The 13,594-nt window shown below is 45.9% G+C and overlaps 1 protein-coding gene across 1 annotated transcript; it reads right to left on the bottom strand.

The window, feature by feature from the left end:
• Window positions 1-650: 650 nt before the first annotated feature.
• Window positions 651-6,916, bottom strand: PLA2G1B (phospholipase A2 group IB). Its single transcript, XM_040250869.1, has 4 exons — window positions 6,772-6,916; window positions 4,130-4,289; window positions 3,523-3,650; window positions 651-860 (listed from the first exon to the last, which is right to left on the bottom strand). Exons 1-4 carry the CDS (start codon window positions 6,803-6,805, stop codon window positions 745-747), a joined length of 438 nt encoding a protein of 145 aa, XP_040106803.1. The 5' UTR covers window positions 6,806-6,916; the 3' UTR covers window positions 651-744.
• Between the last annotated feature and the right edge of the window lie 6,678 nt (window positions 6,917-13,594).

Consider the following 13,594-nt stretch of genomic DNA (forward strand, 5'->3'; position numbering starts at 1 on the left):
TTGTCTCAGAATTGTCTTATACTCTCCGTCTCTCAGAATTCCCTCACAGCCTCCCTCGCTCAGAATTCCTCTCACTCTCCCCGAATTCTCTCTCCCGTGCGTGCATGTGCGCACACACACACACACACACACACACCAGCTTGTAGACGGCGGTGAAGGCTTTGTAGAGTTTAGAAAGGAATTATAGGGGAGAAAAAAGGTTGAACACAGTTGGAAGTAAAAGACAGAGAAACAAGGAGGGCAGGTCTGACTCAAACCGAAGAGCCCACCGCCTCAGGCAGGGCAGGGTGTGGTTAAGAGCCGGTGTTCTGTTGGACTGTCTGGCTTCAGATCCTTTCCTTGCTCTTTACCAGATGCATCTCTCTTGGTGGGTGAATGACCTTTCTTACTGAAGCTCAGCTTAGAAAAATAGAATTTGCTAATAGTGTCTAAATCTTATAGGGCTGCCCAGAGAATTTAGAGACACACAGTTCTGGCGCAGAGTAAATCATCCATGGTCGTTAATCATTATTCAGGTCTCGTGGTACTCACTTCCTAGAAATATCCCTCTAATTCAGCCTCCAGGTCTGGAACAAATGATGCTCCCAAAGAACCAGGAAGAAATTCAGTCATGTTCAGTAGGCAGAGAATAAAACAATCTCCAAGCGGGAGGCCTTTCAATAGGTGCTTTATTGGAGGACAGGGGATAAGGTCAAAGCCATGGGGCCCAAAGGGAACCCTAATTTCCTGGGAAGATACTCAGACCTAGCAGTTCTTCTTGTCCAGGTTCTTGTGCTCCTTGTTGTATGGCACCTCTGAGAAGCAGATGGCGGCATTGCGGTCACAGTTGCAGATGAAGGCCTCACAGGCATTGTTTTTGCCTGGAATAGAGCAAGAACAGAGGACTGAGTCAAGGCTGCTCATACTTTGTACGATCCAGGGGCAGGAAGAATGAAATGAAACGATCTGCTGGCAATTCCCCTGGTGCAAATTTAGGGTTGACAGATAAAGCAGATAAAAATACTGGAATTTCAGATCAACAATAAATGCACTGTTTGGGACACAGACTTAAAAAAAAATCATTTCTTGTCTATCTGATAATCGAATTTTAACTGGGCAGCCTATTTTATCTGGTGATCCTAAGGTATGATAGCTGCTTTTGGGATGTTCTCTGTTTCACACTTCTAAATGAACTCACTGCTCTTAAAACCCATATAACCACAGAGCACTGATAACATAGATAAGCAACTGCAAATCGTCTGGGAAATACTAAAACACATACTCAAGGCAGCAAAATATTTTACCTTTCAACTTAGTGAAGTTTTGTAAAGCACATATTCTTAAGATTACAGAATGTCCTTACAATAGAATATTATATAGATGTTTAAAATAGTTGTGTCTTTATATGGAAATATTTCCAAGATATTTTATTAACAGTAAAAAGTGCATAGTATATGCTGAAAAAATCTGAAGTGCAATATATAAAATTGGTTTTCTTGGGTATTAGAATTATAGATGCCTTCTGCTTTCTATGACATACATTACTGGAGAATTTGAAATTATATTATTTTGACCTCATTTACATTTGTAACCCAAAGAAACAACACAGATAACATTTAAAATGCATTTCAGCTTTATTATTCATAATTTAATTATGTATATCTGCTTATCTTCAATAATCTTATTAAGGTTTTGTTTCTCTATTCCTTTCTTTTAAAAATCATGAATGTTTTCCTCAACCACTCATTAAGCATAAATTAGTGCTTAATTAGATTATAAAGTGTGCATAATGAGATAATTATTTAGCGAGTTATTGTTTTTCCTTTTAATTTTGTTTTATTGAAGTTTAGTTGGTTTATACTGTTGTGTTAGTTTCAGGTGTATAGCAAAAGTGATTCAGTTATACATTTATATTTTCTTTTTCAGATTATTTTCCATTATAGGTTATTACAAGATATTGAATATGGTTCCCTGCACTATATAGGTCCTTGTTATTTGTCTATTTTATATATAGTAGTGTGTGTCTAGCAAGTTATTGTTTATAATTTGAATCAGTGTCTTCTGCTGCAGGCTTCTTGACTTGGTTGTAGGGGAAGAAGACAGTTGCATTAAAAATAAATTATTTGCAAACATGTATGTGTGGTGTGTGTGTTTCCCTGGGGAGAGTGTCTATAGCTTTCAGCAGATTAGTAACGGAGTCTAGAATCCATAGAAAGAAATTCTTACTGATCAAGTTTTAGGGCAAAAATATGATTTTCTGTATATCTGGCTTTCTGAAGTAGAGCACAACTGAAATCTCTGTTACCAGGGACTGTGTAAGCAAATTAAGCTATTTTATGCAGCTTTGAAAGAAGTAATAAGGAAGACTGTGAGACCATGGAAACATGGTCATAACGTGATAAGTGAGAAAAACACATTGCAAGACTGTATCTAGACTGCATTCATCAAACATTTACATGGAGAGGACCTATGATTCCAGGCTCTGATCTAGACTCTGGGGACACAGCCATGAAGAGAACAGACAACTCTGATCTTGTGAATCCTTTCTGTTGGAGAGACAGCAAATGAAGAAATAACATTATTATGTCAGCTGTTAGGAAATTTTGTGGAGAAAATAAAGCAGAGAGAAAAGAGAAAATGCTGGAGAGATGGAGAGAATGTGTATATGATTTAAAGGAACAGGTTGAAGGAATTCCCTGGTGGTCCAGTAGACTCTGTGCTTCCTCTGCAGGGGTTGGATCCCTGGTTAAAAGGAATACAGAGGCATGAAACTGTTTATTTCTTAGGGTGATGGGATGCCAGATCAGTCTTTTCTTGGCATTTTGGGAGTTGGACTATGGTGATTCCAGTGTTAGTACAATTTTCAAAAATTGGGATGTATCTGTGATTGCAAAATTTAAGGGCAGTGAAAATCTAGAATGCTGGTCTCATAAGACAGTACCCTACACCTCTCTGAATTGTCTTGCTCTCCAGAACTGTCTTCATGGAGGGACATGTTTCATCATGAATGCTGCATAACTTAGTGGTTAAGACCCGAGCCTTTAAAATCAGAAGCAACTGAGTTCAAATGCTGGCCCTACCACTCATAGGTTGTGTGATTTGGAGCAAGTGACTACTTTGGGGCCTCAGCTTCCTAACCTGTAAAATGGGTTTAATAAGACCTATCACATAATGCGCACCTTGCCTAGTACCTGGCATGTAATGAAAGCCTGATATGTGGGCGTTCTAAGCTCTTTTATCGAAATAAAGCAGTATGGCCTGGCAGTTAAAAGCAGAGGTTTTGGAGTGAGATAGACCTATGTTCAAAAACCAAACACCACCATTTATGGGACTGTGTACCCTTGGACAACTGGTCTAGCCTTCTGAGCCTCAGTTTCCTCATCTGTAAAATGGGGATAATAACAGTACCTATTCCATACGGTTGTTTCAAGGATTAAAGGAGATACTGCCTGGCACCAAGAAAATGATCAGTCAGTGGTGGCTATCATTACTATTATTTCTCTCCATGCCCACTAACAAGAGCCAACAAGATGGTAAACCTACTGCTGCAGGTGATCTCATTGTTAGAACACGAGTATGAGTAGCTGTTGGTGTAGGGATTGTCCACCAGGACCTTACAGTTGTCCAGTTTCTTGGCTCGTTTGTAGCAGTTGTCGTGTGTCTGGCAGCACCTGGAGAAGGGGAGGAACAGAGCTGAGGCAGGAGCATGGGTAGGGCAGCAGTCAGCCTGTCAGCCTGAACTTGCTCCTTTGGAACAGGTGGGGCTGTTACTGGTCCTGATGGTTTCGCTCCAGCTGGAAGATTGAATCCTTGATATTTTGTGTTGTAAAGTCCTGCCACTAGAGGGCAGCATTCACACACACACATGCACACGCACACGCACACACACACACACACCCTCCCCCGCCAACCTTCAGCTAACACACACACACACACACACACACACACACACACCCTCCCCCGCCAACCTTGTTTTCCCCTTGCTCCCCTCGATTAAGAGGTGAACATGCATTTATTACTTTAGCAAATAGGCAAATCTTTTTTCTTTTCCTTTCCCCCCCCCCGCCCTTTTTTTGTGTGTGCCTCATGAAGACCTTTGTCTTGGGCCCTCCCCCCATCTCAGAGATACTTTCCCAGCAGAGCAACTCACCTGTCCAGATCATCCACAGGGGTCCCTGATCCACCCAGGCCACAATAGCAGCCGTAGTTGTTGAAATCCAGCAATGGTTCACTGCTGGGGATCTTGCATTTAATCATGCCGTTGAACTGCCATAACGCCCTCGAGTTGAGGCCGGCCTGGCCAGCGCCCACTGCAGGAGGACACAGCCAGAGTTCAAATACGTCCTGGTTGGCTGCCGGCGGCGCCCCAGGGACCTTACTACCTGCTTGCTCTCTCAGGCCCCATGCTGTCCCCCTGACCCCCCATCGGCTGCCTCCTCTGAAAAGAGCTAGATTCAGGAACCTGGTAAAGCGAGTAGGCATTTTCTAAACAACTCACAAAACGTGAAACTCACCATTTTAACCAAAGCACACAATTCAGTGGTTTTTAGTATATTCACAGAATTCTGCAACCATCAATACTAATTCCACAACATTTTCATCACCCCAAAATGATGCCCTCTGCCCATCAACAATCACTCCCCTTTCTCCCCTCCCTTCTGGCAACCACTAATTTGTTTTCTGTTTCTGTGGAATTGCCTATTCTGAACACTTTGTGTAAATGGAATCATACAATATGGCCTTTTGTGAATGGCTTCTTTCATTTCACATGTGATTTGAGCTTTATCCTTGTTATCACAGGTATCAGCATTTCAGTGCTTTTTATGGCTGATTAATATTCCATTGTATGGACAGATCACATTTTTTTAGTTGTTTCTCATTTGACGGACATTTGGGTTGTTTCTCCTTGTTGGCTGTTATGGATAGTGCTGCTGTGAACATTTGTGTACTAGTTTTTGTGTGAATATATGATCATTGAAAACTATTTCCATTATTTATTCAGTAAATATTTATTGAGCACCTATTATATGCTAGTCACTGCCCTGGAGACACATCAGTGAACACGTAAAAAAAATCTGTAACCTCATTGAGGTTACGATCTAGTACAGGAAAAAACAGTAAGCAATAAAGGTAATAAATAAGGGAATCAGATACCGTGTTAGAAGGCAGCAAAATTGAAGCACAGTAAGGGAATCTAAATGGGGGGTTGGGTTGGGGGATGACGAGGTTGAGGGGGGCCAGGAGTGTGAAGAATGGTGAGGAGGCCCATGTGGCCTCCATTCTGAACAGGACAATCTCTTTTCTTTTTTAAAATTATTTGGCCGTGCTAGGTCTTAGTTGCGGCCAATCTTCGTTGTAGCATGCAGGATTTTAAGCTGCAGCATGTGGGATCTAGTTTCCTGACCAGAGATCGAACCCAGGCTCCTGAATTGGGAGCACAGAGTCTTAGCCACTGGACTACCAGTGTAAGTTCCTAGGACCTCTTTACCTCAGGTGTAGAGCCCTGCCTGTGAGATTCAGTGCCGTAAAGATGGTGCTAAATGATTTCAGCCCCTAGTGTCGTCTCTTTGCCCCATGCCTGGCCCTTCCCGTCCTTGATATGCTGTGGACACTGGAGTCGCTCCAAGTGCTTAGACTCCAGGACTCAGGAAGGGTGGCAGCTGGTCACTTTCTCTCAAGAGCAGCCTTCACGGTGGCAGCTGACAGCGGCTACATCCAGGAGCAGACCCCGGGGGAGTGGTGGAGCTGTGCTCAGACAGGAGTGGCCTGACCACCTTGGCCCCTCTCCGGACCCCTCTCCTGCTTCCCTCCTCTTTCTTTCTCTCTGATCCCACCAGTTCTGCTCTTTGCAGAGGCCAGACCTGCACGGAGGTACTGCTCGAGTGCATGAGCGCACCCCCAGACAGGGAGCATGGCTGAGTCCTCAGTCTCAACTCCCTGAGCCTGATACCTTAGAGACTCTGATACCATCAATGTTGAATGAATGAATAATGGCTGAATGAGGTGTGATTTGAATTCTAGTTAATTCTGATTCTATTAATCCATTCATTAAATGGTGCAAACAGCACTATCACTGCTCTCAAGGAGTCCGTGCTTAGGTGTGGGTGTGAGATAAAAAATGAAATGAATCAACAAGAGGTATGCTGCAGGCCAAGACAGGCACTGAGAAGCCCTTGTACCAAGGCCATGGCTTAGTGGTAAAGAATCTGCCTGCCACGCAGGAGATGCAGGTTCCATCTCTGGGTTATGAAGATCCCCCAGAGAAGGAAATAGCGGCCCACTCCAAGGAGAGGGAGAAGGGGTGCTCTTAGCTTGGATGGACAAGGAGGGTAAGCCTTTCTGAGATGGGTCATCTGAGTTCAGACCTAAAGGTGGAGAAGATGCCAGATGTGGGGGAATTTGTTTGTGTGTGTGTGTGTTAAGTCACTTCAGTCATGTCCAGCTCTTTGTGGCGCCGTGGACTGTTGCCCGCCACACTCCTCTGTCCATGGGGATTCTCCAGGCAAGAATACTGGAATGGGTTGCCATGCCCTCTTCCAGGGGATCTTCCTAACCCAGGGACTGAGCCCTCATCTCTTAGGTCTCCTGCATTGGCAGCTGGGTTCTTTACCGCTAGTGCCACTTGGAAAGCCCATCAAGGGGATTTGAGGGGACCCCAATATGGGAGCTCTTAAGCCCCACTGTGAGCCCTGAAAACGACCCTCGGTCTGGCCATCCCTGTGACCTCTGGCCCCCATTGGCGAGGAGAGAGGTCCAGGGCAGGAAGGGGCGGGGCTGAGGGCACTTGCCTACCTGTGAGCAGAGCAGCCAACACCAGGAGTCTCATCCTGTTGTCAGGTTGGTGAGCAAAAACTGATGTCACTATGGGCTCCCTCCTTATAGCTGCCCTGCTGCCCTGAGATAAACTGTTGTGTTTGCTTTGCTCCCTGCTGACTCTGAGTTGGCCTTGAGTCTGTTGCAGATATAATCCTGAGCAACAAGCAAGCCCTGCCAACCGGGGGTCCTTGGAAGTAGTGTGAGTATTTGTCATCCACCCTTTGGAATGAAAGGGATTATTTGTGGAGTTGCACACCTTGGAATTTGACCCTCATACCCACCCCTTTTGTGTGTGTGTGTGTCCTTTTCTCTTCTTTTTTTTTTTTCTTTTACCCACCCCTTTTTACTCAGTCCAGCTTCAACACTGTGTGCGCATGTGTGTGTGTGGAGGGGTGGCTGTCAACCCTGTTGAACAACTGGGAGAAGGGGGATGGGAAGGAAGTGACTATTGCCTCCAGGTCCTCTCATTAGCCTGAGTCTGGGCTGTGGGTCTCATTGAAAGGGTCCCATCAATCATTCACTTTGCTGGTGAGGAAATAGGTTCAGAGAGGTAAAGCGACTTGCCCCAGATCACACAGCTAGCAAACGCAAAGCAGGGGCTCCAACTTAGGACATCTGATTCTAAGGCACATGTTGAATATTTTTTCCCACTCCAGTAATACCACCCCCTCTTCTAGTCCCCCACAGCGGATTTGTAAGAAAACCCTGGACTTGGGGATTATAAAAGCTTGGATCTGACCTGTAGAATAAAAAGAATTTAAAGGTCTATATAACATTTTTTAGGTGAAATTCACTTCGTAAGACATGACTTGTTATTATTTTGGACTTCCTAGGTGGTGCTAGTGGTAAAGAATCCAGCTGCAATGCAGGAGACCCAGGAGACATGGGTTCAATCCCTGGGTTGGGAAGATCTCCTGGAGGAGGAATTGCATCCCACTCCACTATTCTTGCCTGGAGAATCCCATGGACTGAAGAGCCTGGCGGCTCCAACCAGGGGTCAAACCCATGTCCTCTTCATTGGCAGTGTGGAGTCTTTACCATTGGACTGCCAGGGAAGCCCCCTGGACCTGGGCATTTTGAGGAATAATAGTCAGGTGTATCATAAGATGCCCCTCTCCTGGAATTTGTCTCATGTTTTTCTCATGGTAAGACTGGGGGTTGGCTATGGGTTTGGGGGAGGAAGGTCACGGAGGTGAAGTGTCATTTCATCCCATGGCCATGCTGGGTTTGGTCATCTCTTGTCTTGGAATGGATCTTGGGCACTTTCTAGATGAGAACGCTTTCCAGATGAGAACTTCTAGATGAGGTTCAGCCTGGGATGAAACTGGGAATGGCCATGCCAAGACTTGAACCCACACCTGTCTCTTCCCACTGAGACACCTCCATTTGCCCTTGGCAAGGTTATGTTAGGTTATGTCACATGAATCAGAGCAGAATTGATAATTCTGACCCTTGTGACCTCTGCTCACGCATGCACCCCAGGATTCCAGCTCTGTACTTTGCCCTTGAACAGGTACTGGGGGCAAGAAAGAAGAAATCGGTCTGGAAGAGCTTCCTGGTTTCATTCCAAGTCCAAGAGCCCCAGAAAAATGTCCTTTAGCTAATGCGATAACACTGAAACAGCACTCAGTAAGCAGATGGAGAAACAGGCCCAGAAAGGGGAACTGATTATTTGCCTGGGCCTGACTCTGCCCCTATTTGATCCAGGGTTTTCACCACCCATCTCTTCCTACTTGCCTGTAGATATTCTACATCAGTCCATTAGCCAGTGTGCATACCAGTGTACCATAGCCAATAGCTATGGTAACCATTAGCCACAAGTAGCTATTTAAGTTCATTACTATCAAAAAATATTGAAAATTGGCTTTTCAGTCCCACCAGCCACATTGCAAGTGTTCGATAGCTACAAATGGCCAGGCGCTGTGGTCTGAACAGCACGAACTTAGAAGTTCCCATCGTCACAGAAGGTTCTACAAACGGCCAGGGGCTGTGGTTTTGAACAGCACGAACTTAGAACATTTCCATCGTCACAGAAGGTTCTATTGCATAGTGCCCCTCAGGGTGTCACAGCACCTGTCCCGGGGCCGGCCCAGAGGTGTAGGCAGGAGACCTGTGAGAGCTCCCGGAAGAACAGGGTTAACTCAGGACCCAACTTCAGCCTGGCAAGTGGTTCTGCCTCTTCAGAATGAGTAAAGGCTGCCCAGGAAAAGGGGAGTAGTGGCCAACAAGCTGCTAAGTCCCTCTTGTGTAGGGCTCTTTGGGGCTGAGAACAGGGCAGAGAATAGGCACTGCTCCTCTTTGGGGGTGATCTGAAGAAGGAGGAGTAGCTGATGCTATAAAAATCCTCTAAGGCTAATAGTATTAACTACCATTTACTGACCACTAACAGTCCAAGTTGCATGCTAAGAAGCTGGCACAGCCCTCTGAGGCAGGTCCAAGGACGAACTCCACTTTACAGAGAGGCAAAGGCTCAGAGAGGTTAAGTAACTGCCCCAATGTCACACAGCAGGATGTGAGTTGGATCTGGCACTGATGATAACGCAATGTCACCTCACAACAGGGAATTGTAGTAGTAGGTGGGAATGTCAAAGGCCCCTGGAGGCCAGAAGGAGGTTTAGTCCTGCCTGCTTCTCTCCCCGCGACCCCAGCCAGCTGGAAGTCTTCCACAAGGGCAGGCTGGACAAACTCCCACGTGCAATTTGTGCCGGGGCTTAAGCAAAGCAGCTGGTGGGAGAGGGGTCAGACTGCTACTGGAACCCTCTCCCCCTGGAAAGAGACGAGATAGATGTGACAAGCCAGACCTCTGCCGGGGACACGGAGGTGGTAGTGGGATGGATCTGGCAGGTCACTGATAGCCCACCAGGCCCCTGCGATTGGCACCATGACCTGCTGTTGCCCTTCGCAGGTGTGTACAGCACAGCTTCTCCCAGCCTGGGAAAAACACACTCTCCAGTGGAAAGAATGGCTAAGTTTAGCTTCTTGACTCCTTCAGGTGATGACATACCCACACTCTAGCAAGGTCACGCCTGGCCAGCCCCTGGAGGACACGGCTCCTGCTTCTAGGAAATGCTTAAGCACACCTACCATTTACTGAGTGCTTCTGTCTGTTCAGCCCTGGGCGAAGAGTGTTATGTTGTTTTTCATCCTAACAACCATCTTCTGACATAGTTATTATTTTTGTCGTCATCTCGTTTTTATAGATGATTAAACAGGTTCAGAGAACTTAAGTTCTGGCTCAAAGTCAACACAGCTGGAAAGTGATGGAAATAGGATTTGAACCTGCATGTTCTTGCCTCTTAATCTGGCACTGAGCCCAGAATGTGGGCTGTCGGGAAGTTCCCAGAAAGCCTTAGGTAACACTGGACTGACTGGGTTTAACTTGGCTGGGGTCACCTTAAGGGGCTGTTTCCCTTCCCCCTCTCTCATCACTCTGTTTCCAGTACATCTGGGCTCAGCTGGAAATATTTCTCAAACTGAGCACAACCACCGAGGAAGCTGACCTTCAGAAACCCAGGAACTCTCCCCATACTCCCCCTCCTCATCTCTTTCCCATCCAGTCCCTTGCAAGTCCAGCTCTCAAGCTACACCAACCTCCAATACCTGGTACCTGCCCCAGCATCCCTTGCCCAGATGGTTGCAGCAGCCTCCTTAGTGACCCTGTGCTCCCCTCCACAATGGCATTCCTCAAATCTTTTCCCTATGGTGTGGGCTGGTGACATGTTCAAACACAAACCCGATTACATCACGTCATCAGTCTCTCACCCCACTGCCTAAAACCCTTCATGCCTTCCCATGGCTCTTATATAAGGAACAAGATCAGCCTAGAGGCCCAGTTTCCTCTGCCCCTACCTACCTCTCAGCCAAGAGTGGGGTGGAATACCCTCTTCTCCAGCCACAGGAAGCCTTCTCTCAGCTCTCTGATTGAAGTCCTTGTGCTTTCTCCCATTTCAAGCCTTTTGCAACTGCTGGTCTCTCCTCCTGGTACGCTCCTCTCATGTGAGCCTTGCCTAGTTAATTCTTACCCTTTTTGCAGATTTTAGCAGAACTCAACACCCCCTACACACCCAACTGAAATCACTGCCTTTCAGATGACTAATTGTTCTGATTTTGTTTTCCCCCTCAAGGACTGAAGGGTTCTTGGGACACAGAGTTTCCTGTGTTCAAACCGGAAAAGTCCCTGGCAAAGCAGGACAGATTGGTCACCCTCTCAGTTCTTAACAGTGATGTGCGCACAGTCGATGCTAAGGGAATATTTGTTGAATGAGTGTGGGAGCCAGTGGGGACCACCCAGGAGGGGGCAGCCACTGCTGAGCCCCAATCACCTGGAGGAACCTTGGGATTCATAGCAGCTACTACTCACTAAACACTTACTTTGTGCCTTGCTTGGTGTTGAATCCTCTGTCTGCCCTCCCTGTTTAATTAACAACCACCCTAGTTACTGCTGCCATTCTCTTTTTAAATTTGTTGAGGTGAAATTCCGCTATACATTAGAAAATAACCATTTCAAAGTGACCAATCCAGTGGCTTTTATTAGATCCACAATGTCATGCCACCACCACCTTTAATGACATTTTCATCACCCCACAGGAAATCCCTTAACCATTGAGTTTATTCCCCTTTGCCCCTCACCCTCCAGCCCCAACCAGTCTGTTTTCTCTCTCTTATGGATTTACCTTTTCTGGCTATTTCACATAAACGGAATCTTACCATGTGACCTTTTATATCATTCCCATTAATAGACGAGAAAATTGAGGCTCAGAGAGGTTGAGGACCCTCAGCTAGGAAAGGGAGGAACCAGGTGCTGGAACCACCACATCTAACTTTTGGGGATTACCCACGCCCACCTGAGCTGGTTTTCCTGCCTCACCCTCTTAGGATTCTGAGTTTAAGGCGAACCAGGGTAAGGGTGGTGCTAGTGGTAAAAAAAATCTGCTTGCCAATGCAGGAGACTTAAGAGATCCCTTGGAGTAGGAAATGGCAACCCGATCCAGTGTTCTTGCCTGGAAAATTCTTTGGACAGAGGAGCCTGGCAGGTTATAGTCCATGGGGCTGCAAAGAGCCAGACACAACTGAGCACACGAGAGTAAGGGGTTCGATGCCAAGCTTTTTAAAAAAAAAAAAAGTGGCAAAAAATACATAACAAAATTTACTGTTTTTTACAGCCCCTTCCCAATTTATCATTTTTCAGTGTACAATTCAATGGCAGTAATTATATCCACAATGTTATGCACAATCCATTTCTTAAATGTTTTCACTATCCCAAACAGAAACTCTGTAACCACTAGGCAATAACTAACTCCCCACTCCCTCCTCCCCAGCCTCTAATCTACTTTGTCTCTATGATTTGCTGATTCTATTAATAGATACCTCAAATGTGCAGAATCATACTTGTCCTTTTGTGTCTGACTTCTTTCATTTTTAGCCTAATTCTTCAAGGTTTATCCGTGTTGTAGCACATAGCAATACTTCAGTCCTTCTTATGGCTGAATAATATTCCACTGTATGGAAAGGCCTTATTTATCCATTCATCTGTTGATAGATGCATGGGTGGCTTCCATCTTTTGGCTATTGTGGATAATGCTACTGTAAACATTGGTGCACAGCATCTTTTTGAGCCCCTATGTTCAGTTCCTTTGGGTGTATACTGAGGAGTGGAATTGCTGGATCATATGGTATTTCGATGTTTAGCTTTTTGAAGAACTGCCAAACTGTTTTCCACAGTAACTGCCCATCCTACATTCTTACTAGCAATGCAACAGGGGTTCCCATTTCTCCACATCCTCACCAACATTTGTTATTTTCTGGTTTTCTGATGATGCCCATCCTACTGGGTATGAAATGGTATCTCATCATCAACACCAAGTTTTGAGGCTCGTCAAGAAATTGGAGATGGGAGCTGGATTGACAAGAAAGTAAAGATTATTCCAGGAGGAAAACAGAAATTAAGGGAAAACAGGGCATCATTGGGGTACCAAGTTCTGAACGCACAGAGAGATACAAGACACAAGCTCAGGCCCATTTTCAAATAATTTATTAGGAATTCAAAACTGAAAATAAAACCTGGAAAAAGAAGTTACAGATGTGGAGAGAAGAGACACCGGAGGGTGGTAACTTGCTGGCTTCAAAACACCGTGTAACATCTTTTTTAAAAAATTTCCCAAACAAATCAGAAAACGGAATTCCAAGGCCCTGAGCCCATGGGTGGGCCCAGTGGGGTGGGGGGATCACAGGAAGGGGAGGAGAGGAAAGCTAAGTCTCTCATGACTCAGCTCAAGTGTGTAGAAAATTAAAAATAAAAACCAATAAAATGCAGCTTCTCTTTTATTAGGAAACATTAAAAAAAAAAAAAAAACCACGAATAGCCGCGCATCTCAGTAACAAAGATTATTGCTTTGTGTTCTCAGGGCTAATAGCTTAAGCACCTCACACAGACAATTAACTCTCCAAAGGGGATTTTCAGGGGAGGGGACTATGATGGGGAAGGGAGCTTAGGTTCCCAGCCCCAGACCTGGGGGAGAGGACACGGGCAGGCAGTGGGTGGGTGGGGGGCTCCACCCCGCCACACCAGCCTGGTCACTTGCTGTTCATGAAGTCATGACCTGAGCCTTTTTCCTTTGAAGAGGGCCCAGGGACTCGGGGCTCTGGCCACGGGACCATCCTGGTGGGGAACTTCAGTGAGAGAATGTGGGGGTTCCCTGAGAAGCCCTTTGCTTTCCCCTGGGGTCCGCCCCTTCCCAAAGTGCCCACCCTCAATGCCCACTCATGGGGGGCTCAGGGCAGAGACCATGAAGACCTGACC

This window comes from Oryx dammah, unplaced genomic scaffold (assembly GCF_014754425.2).
Source record: "Oryx dammah isolate SB20612 unplaced genomic scaffold, SCBI_Odam_1.1 HiC_scaffold_12, whole genome shotgun sequence".
Classification (NCBI taxonomy): domain Eukaryota; kingdom Metazoa; phylum Chordata; class Mammalia; order Artiodactyla; family Bovidae; genus Oryx; species Oryx dammah.

Bases quoted from the DNA above. Each gene is read 5' to 3' on its own strand.
- PLA2G1B (XM_040250869.1), bottom strand. From the start codon at position 6,805: ATGAGACTCCTGGTGTTGGCTGCTCTGCTCACAG. The intron at 4,290-6,771 runs GTAGGCAAGTGC...GTCCTCCTGCAG, and splicing joins GTTGGCTGCTCTGCTCACAG to TGGGCGCTGGCCAGGCCGGC. The intron at 861-3,522 runs GTAGGTTTACCA...GCTCTATTCCAG, and splicing joins CAATGAGATCACCTGCAGCA to GCAAAAACAATGCCTGTGAG.